Source organism: Poecilia formosa, unplaced genomic scaffold, assembly GCF_000485575.1.
Source record: "Poecilia formosa unplaced genomic scaffold, Poecilia_formosa-5.1.2 Scaffold14, whole genome shotgun sequence".
Classification (NCBI taxonomy): domain Eukaryota; kingdom Metazoa; phylum Chordata; class Actinopteri; order Cyprinodontiformes; family Poeciliidae; genus Poecilia; species Poecilia formosa.
Genome location: NW_006799953.1, coordinates 2,527,663 through 2,534,907, shown reverse-complemented (window position 1 = coordinate 2,534,907; position 7,245 = coordinate 2,527,663). Strand labels below are relative to the sequence as shown.

At 41.1% G+C, this 7,245-nt stretch overlaps 1 protein-coding gene across 1 annotated transcript in view; it reads right to left on the bottom strand.

Annotated features, from left to right (window-relative positions):
* Nucleotides 1–943: 943 nt before the first annotated feature.
* The window catches only part of pcdh1a (protocadherin 1a), a 122,278-nt gene continuing 115,976 nt past the window's right edge, over nucleotides 944–7,245 (bottom strand). Inside the window, exon 5 of the mRNA XM_007545910.2 lies at nucleotides 944–6,086. Coding sequence (XP_007545972.1) covers nucleotides 5,716–6,086 — 371 coding nt within the window. The 3' untranslated portion in view covers nucleotides 944–5,715. The remainder of the gene's footprint in view (nucleotides 6,087–7,245) is intronic.

The window sequence follows — 7,245 nt, the reverse complement described above, 5'->3', positions numbered from 1 at the left end:
ACAGGAGTTTAACAAACTGGTAAGAGAAGACAATCCACTGTTCACGATAAACAGAAAAAACTGATTAAGTCCTCAGGAGGTGAGAGCCGGTGAATGACTACAGTGCAGGCATAGAACGGCCACATTCACACTGACTCAGCAAAGGTCAATCCAACCAAGGCAAGATGTGCACATCTCAATAAAACATGTTACAATTTTTATATGCCATCGGCTTTTCTCAACTTTTAGAAAGCTTCACTTGTATGTACATAAAACTGTACAAAAACATGGCATCACAAGCATTTTATCCTATATAAATATACCAACATTTAGGATAACAACTAGATTCTCTCTTGCAAAGACATATTTTCAAGGCAATTGTCTTTGTACTAGATGAACTGTGGAAAAAAGATGAAATGTTCAGTCGATTTCAGTTCCGTCTGGGGGAGAGAGTGGGACGTCGAATAGAACTAAAACGAGTAAACAGTTTCTACCAATCATCTTTGGGATTCATGCTAAAAATCGTCGCCCGCAGAACAGCAGACTTGGGGTTGTGAGGATCTATGTACACTAACGCCACCGACAGATTTCATTTTTTCACACAGCCAGTTTGCAGAGAGTCTTTGATCAGTAGGAAATAAAAAATAAAAAAATAAAAAACGAAAGGGAAAACAAACCGCCTTTGCCAATTTCGTTACTGTAATTTGTCCATCTGTGCACAGAAATGATCACCATACAATACACATTACAGAGAGGTAAAATATACTCAAGTGATTCCAACATTAAATCAATGTTAAAGTACAAATTAAACATTATCCAACACACGTCTGAGTGTATTTAGGTGCATCAAACTTTTATCAAGAGGAGCATCTTCGTTTCAGAGAGAAGTAAACACAGTTCGCTTAGCTTGAGTTCAGAAGAAAGGGCAATCCTGGTGATATGTATTTTTTGTTTGTTTGTTTTTCCCCATTTGTGAGCAACAGGAGGTCAGGCTGGCTCATCAAACCAGAAAAGAGGTGGACAAGGTGGGCTTGGGTTTTTATGATTGTTATGTTTGATTTATTTATATTTTTTAAATCTCCTGTTAAGCCATTTCTGTTCAAACAAGATATTTACAAATACTGTCAAAAAAAATTAATATAGCCTCAGGACTCATTGTTTGCCATTAAATCAGACTAAACCTTTCCTGTTATAGATCAGCTAGGACTACCAAAAATATTTCTTAATTGCCAGAAAATAATAACAAGAGATAGTTTTTTTAGAGAATCGTTGCAAGTCAGAAGTTTGCATATACACTTCCTTCGTATTTACTAGAATCGCCTTTCAGACTGTATGACTTTGGTGAAACATTATGGGTCTGCTTCCTCAAGCTTCTCACAAGAGACTACTACAATTTGTCTCCATCCTCCTCACTGAATTTGTGTAGCTGCATCAGGTTTACATGCCTCGTCGCTCAAACACACACCTTTTCAGCTCTGCCCATAATTTCTCTATAGGACTGAGATAAGGGCTTTGTGATGGTCACTGACTTTGTCAGCCTTAAGCCACTTTTGGCCCTTGTCTGCTACTGCCTACTCAGTGAGGGTTGACTGGGCTCTGTACGGCTATAAGGGTTTTCCACTATTAAGGGTTATGTTGTACCAGCACCTTTGTTTTAAAACCTAATTTGCTGGAGTTCCAAGCGTGCGGAGTTGGGCTGAAAACATGATGTCAGAAGACTGTTGGTCGCTGATTGGCTAGTGGGTGGAATCACCGAGTCACAAGAGCGACTCCATTACAATAATCTGTAAAAACTCACAACAGCATCCGAGTGTATTTGGAGTTTCTGGACCGTTGGACTGCCCAACTCTACGACAGCCTCTCTTATTAGAGTTGTTACCAAAACTTCTTGGTTGATGTTGCTTCTATATTGCCCCGTGACTGTCTGTCTTCATTATGCAGACAAGTACTGTACTGTTCACAGTTAAGCTGGTGTTCTATGGCTTTAAGTTCTCCCTTTCTTTACTGAATATAGGGCCAAACCAAAAGTTATGGCCAAACGTTTTTCATTTTTATCAGACCACAGAACATGTCTACCAAGATTCAAGTCTGTGCTTGTAATTTCCAGTTAGCCTAATTTAAAGTTATTTTGTTTTTGTTTTGAGGTTGAAATACATTTTTTTTGTTTTTTTTTTAATCAGAAGTTCTTCTCTGGAACCCAGAAATTGTAACCTTCCTTAAAAGTAAGATAATTGGACATTACTTAGATGCTTGTACGTGTGAATAATTGGTTGAACAATGTGGCACCTTCAACCATCTAAAATCAAGATAAACCAGACTTGTGGAGATTCCCAATCCTAGTCCTGATATCTTGGTTATTTATTTTTCTTTCCCAGGTATTCCCATCAGAAAGCAGTGTGTTTTAGGTGTGGCTCTAAAACACATCCACAGGCGTGTCTACATGTAAACATGTAATCTATATGTAAACTTCAATATTTGAAGAATGTAATAGAAAAAAAAGTCCCTGTCTCATTGATCTTAGATTTTGCTTTTCCCAACTGACCTAAAACAGGAAAGGATAATTTAATCTCAGACAGAAAAAATAAATAAATAAATAAATAGTTGTCTTTTTATAAATCATATCTGAGGTTTATCAAAGAGACCACCAGGGATTATTTTCCAGATTTACTTTAGTGATTGTTAGGCTAGAAAAGAGACACGATCTGATCCTGTCGGCGAACCAGAATCGAGTGAAAGTATTCGAATAGACAAAGTTGCGACTGAGGCTTTGTGACATTCATTTTATCACTCGTTGCTATCTTTCTCACTTGTCATTAATTCCAGGTCAGCGGTCTTACCCGCTGCTTTCCGTTGGTGAATCCACAGCTCCAAGATGGCTGGGGGAAGGGAGGTTAATCACAGTGTATCATGGCTTGTTGTCAGAATTTTTATTTCGGTTGCTAAATGGCTTTGAAAGTGGCGTAATGTGCTTTCTCCCCCTCAAGGCAGGATATTTGTTGAGCTTATTTAATCATGGCCATGTCCAGTAATCTTCCATATGTTTTCTGCTTTTAAACAGCCTGACTTGCGGCTTGCAGCGGGCAGCGCGATGAGGTAAAGTGCTGTTAAAAATACCCCCGCTTTAAATGATTGTAGCTCCGTGGGTGGATTTGCATTGTCTGGTGGGTGCCTTGTCCTGGGGGTGCACTCACACATGCCCCAGCTCAAGACTCATTACTCACCCTAATTAGGAAATGTCCATTCTCGGCTCCTCCACCCTCACTCAGAGGCACAATCTCACTATGGAAATACTCTGCAGAGGTGAAAGGTATCTACAAATCTAATCAAATCGATGTTTAAATCAAAGACGCCGACGAGCGCTACGATGCTGTAGTGCAGGTTAGTGGAGTCATCATTAGCATCCAATTATCGCCTAATACATAGTGCCATTCATACATATCCTTCAAATTTACTTGGAAAATCTGTATAAAGGTAAAAAAAAAAAAATCCCCCAGGAATACCCTATTTTTATTTTCTGTTCATGAGTCGGAGAATGAAAATGCCTAATAAATGAATAAAAAATATTGTCCTCAATATAGAGACACTTATATATCTAAATAAGAGCAATGCCGCATGCTTCAATCCTACACTTGAATTTTCAGTTTAAGTTCCACCCTGTGTTGCACAATGCCTTGCAAGAGTCTGCGTACTCTAATAATTTTCACATTACAATCATAAACTTAAATGTTTCACTGGAGTTCAGTGTGATAGACCAACATTTCTGTTGCACATAATTGCTATGTATAAAAATAAAGATGCACGGGTTTCAATTTTGCTAGAAATAAAAATCTGGAAAAAGAGTTTCCATAATGAGTAAGACCTTTGTAAAAGCTACCCTTTTACTGCGGCAGCAGTGCATTCTGGGAATGTCTTTGACGAGTTTTGTCCATTTTCTATATAAATTAGTTTGCCTATTTTGTTAAATAATTACCCTGTGTATAATTTCAGCCGTCTTCCCATCAGCTCCTAGCAACTTCTATGAAGAAAAGCAGCCTCTACAACATAACACTGCTACAGCCATGTTTCATTATGTCATTGTGTGATGCAAAAGCTGCTCAAATTTGAGTGACACATCTTAAATGCAGGCATAATCTCTGCTTCAGGCAAAGTAGTTGGACTGCATCATACTGCCACCACCTTGTTTCACTGTGAGAATGATGTATTTAGAGTAATGTAGCAGTTTTGTATCACACACACACATTATTGGTCTATTCCATGAAAACTCAATGAAATGCACTGAATCTTATGGTTGCAAAGTGGAAAAAAAATCTGAAAAGAATTAAACGTTTATTTTGTTTAAGAATAAACAGCACAAAGAATATAATTGCACTGAATTATCAAGAACCAAATGCAGACTTGAAATTGAATCTTAAATATAAATTTTATGTTCTTTTATCTCAGGCCCGTATTTATTCTTACTGCAATGAATTATGAAATTGAATTCTGGATTCAAGGTGGGTTCACCTATGTGATAGCTTACACGAATTCACTGCTATGATATTCGGTTCCAAAACTAACCGTAACCCATGTAGCTCTCAGCACTCAAGCGCCTTTAAAAAAACAAAACAAAACAAAAAAACCCCTAAAAAGTAGATCCTCATTCATTAGATCTACATCAATTCTTGTGAACTGCGAGGGTAATCGAATGCAAACGAATTGCGTCTTGCACGTGAAGCCCATCTGATTGTCTCAACAGACAGAAACTTTCTGCAACTGGTATAATCTCAAGTAGGGAGCAAAAAGCCAATCAGGATGTATCTGGGGACCTCTGCGTTTGGTCATCGCGACCCTCCGGGTTCGGTGGCCAAGTCAACCGTTTTCATGATGAACGACAGGTCACAGTGCTGCAAGTCAGTGGGACATAATGTCGCTTTAAATGCTGCCACACAGTTCTCTCCAGCAGTGGTGGAGCTCTACAGGGAGCGGAGGTAAAGGCCATTCTACTATGATTAGGGGTCAAAGGTGTCTGTGTGTGTGTGTATGTGTGTGCACACGCGGGGGCGCGTGGTATACTGCGGAGCACATAAATGCCTTTCCACAGTATCGAGTCCCTCTCTGGGAGACGGTTTCAGTCAAGTTTACACAGCAGCAGTAAAGAAAAGCTTAAATATGCTAAAATTCAGAGGCATTCTTTGAAGATTATGCCAGACGAAAATATATGTAGAACACACCATTCAAATGTATTTACAGCTCTGTACATTAAGAACGACCATTTGATCTAACTCCTGGTCTCAAGTGTTCTGCCTTCTGATATGGCCAGATTAGCTGTCTATTAAATAATACCTAGAAATGGCACAAGAGCACTGATCACAACTTTCAAGAACTCACTTCACAGACTGGGCCTTGCCTAACTACAACAAGAATTAGTCACTGCTAAAGTCGCTATTTCCACTTGTGATTCTTGTCTAACTTTCTGGATCGTATCCGTCGAGAGCTTCGATAAATAAACGAGGGAGTGCATCAATTATCTTGGTGGAATCGTTCCAAGATTTGCTGATGAGCTGATAATTTGAGTCAGAAATGACGAGTGTTCATGCCAGTGATTAAATGAGTTACGACCGATAGTTACTTACAACCCAACTGTAGGCTTTAGAATGTGGACAGTCTTTTTTTTCTCTCTCTCTCTCTCTCTTTCTCTCTCTCTCTTCTTCTGAAGTGGGTGTAGCTTTTCTTTTGTTTTGTGTACCGATCTGTTTCTCACAGGTAAATCTCTCGTTTGGGGGTGTGAGCAGAAGGGGACGTGGGCGGGAACTCGGAGGCCACGCTCAGGGGCATCTCCTCTACGGGACAGTCCTGACCGGCGTCCTGGCCGCTGCTGGAATAGGCACTGCGGGAGGGCGGAAGGCGCGACCGGTGCTCCTCTCCACCCAGCCTGGCGCTGCCGTTGGCCAGGCGACCCAGACTCCCTCTCTCCTGGTAAGGCACGAATGTGGAGAGCTTGGGGGGGTTCCTGGTCTTCCGCACGGGGGAGGGATGCCCCGGCATCCAGCAGGCATCCGAGTGACCCAATTCGCTGCATTCGGTCGTGCAGTTTCCGGTCATCGCCACGTCGGGGAGGGAGCGGATGTCTGTGGGCAGGTGAAAAGAAAACAACACTTTCAGTGAGAGCCTCACTCTGGAATAATACTCGACGTGGAATTAAAGTAGCAAAAAATGGCATTTGTGAACAAAAATGGTGTCATCTTATGCACCCCATGAAACCCCTGTCTCTCCCCACCCCCATCCTTGAGGTCTTTGCAGCTGTTGCTAAGCAGTCGGCAGCAGTTGCTATGTAGCTGTCGCTATGCACTGTGTAATGAGCGCTACTGTGTGTGTAGTCCACAAGCTGGTGTGGTAGATGCAAGAGGCGACATGCTGTGTCTTTGTCATTTAGAAGTATCCCCCAGCAGTCTGTCTGGTATATTTGTAATATATCATCATATCGTTAATATGTTCAACAGCAACTTATTTCTATTATACGTGATCTCCGTCCTGTGAATGGAGCACTCAAAATGTTCCAGCATGGAGGAGGAAAAAAAAAGGAAGGCAGAAGAAATACACACATTACAACAACACACACTGGAAACATGCAGTGTTCAGTTACGGAGGGAATATCTGGATCCTTTAGGGGAACGGAGGCGAAAAAAAAACATTGCTGAATGAGTTATTGATTGACAGCGCTGAAATGAGTTCCCTGCCCTTGATTATCATCCATTTTTTATTCAGCTACTCCTAATTAAATAAATGGGTCCACAACCCAGTGACCTGGTTTTTTTTTTCTTTTTTTTTCTTTTACACGCACAAGTCGAGAAAGCGCCAAAATAAGTTTGCATGAGCTATCACTTCGGAGCAGTCTCACACTTTCTGAAGGCAAACTCAGCTCCGGGGAGGCGCTCTGTTTGTCGGCCAGAAACGTGCAGCTGGCCGTCGGTGGGCTTGCCAATCGTGCACCTGTTGACAAGCTGAACATACAGCACGGATTAAATGAAAATACCACTCTGTTTATCGTTTTTTTTTTTTTTTTTTCTTTTTTTTTCTTTTACACGCACAAGTCGAGAAAGTTCCAAAATATGTTTGCATGAGCTATCACTTCGGAGCAGTCTCACACTTTCTGAAGGCAAACTCAGCTCCGGGGAGGCGCTCTGTTTGTCGGCCAGAAACGTGCAGCTGGCCGTCGGTGGGCTTGCCAATCGTGCACCTGTTGACAAGCTGAACATACAGCACGGATTAAATGAAAATACCACTCTG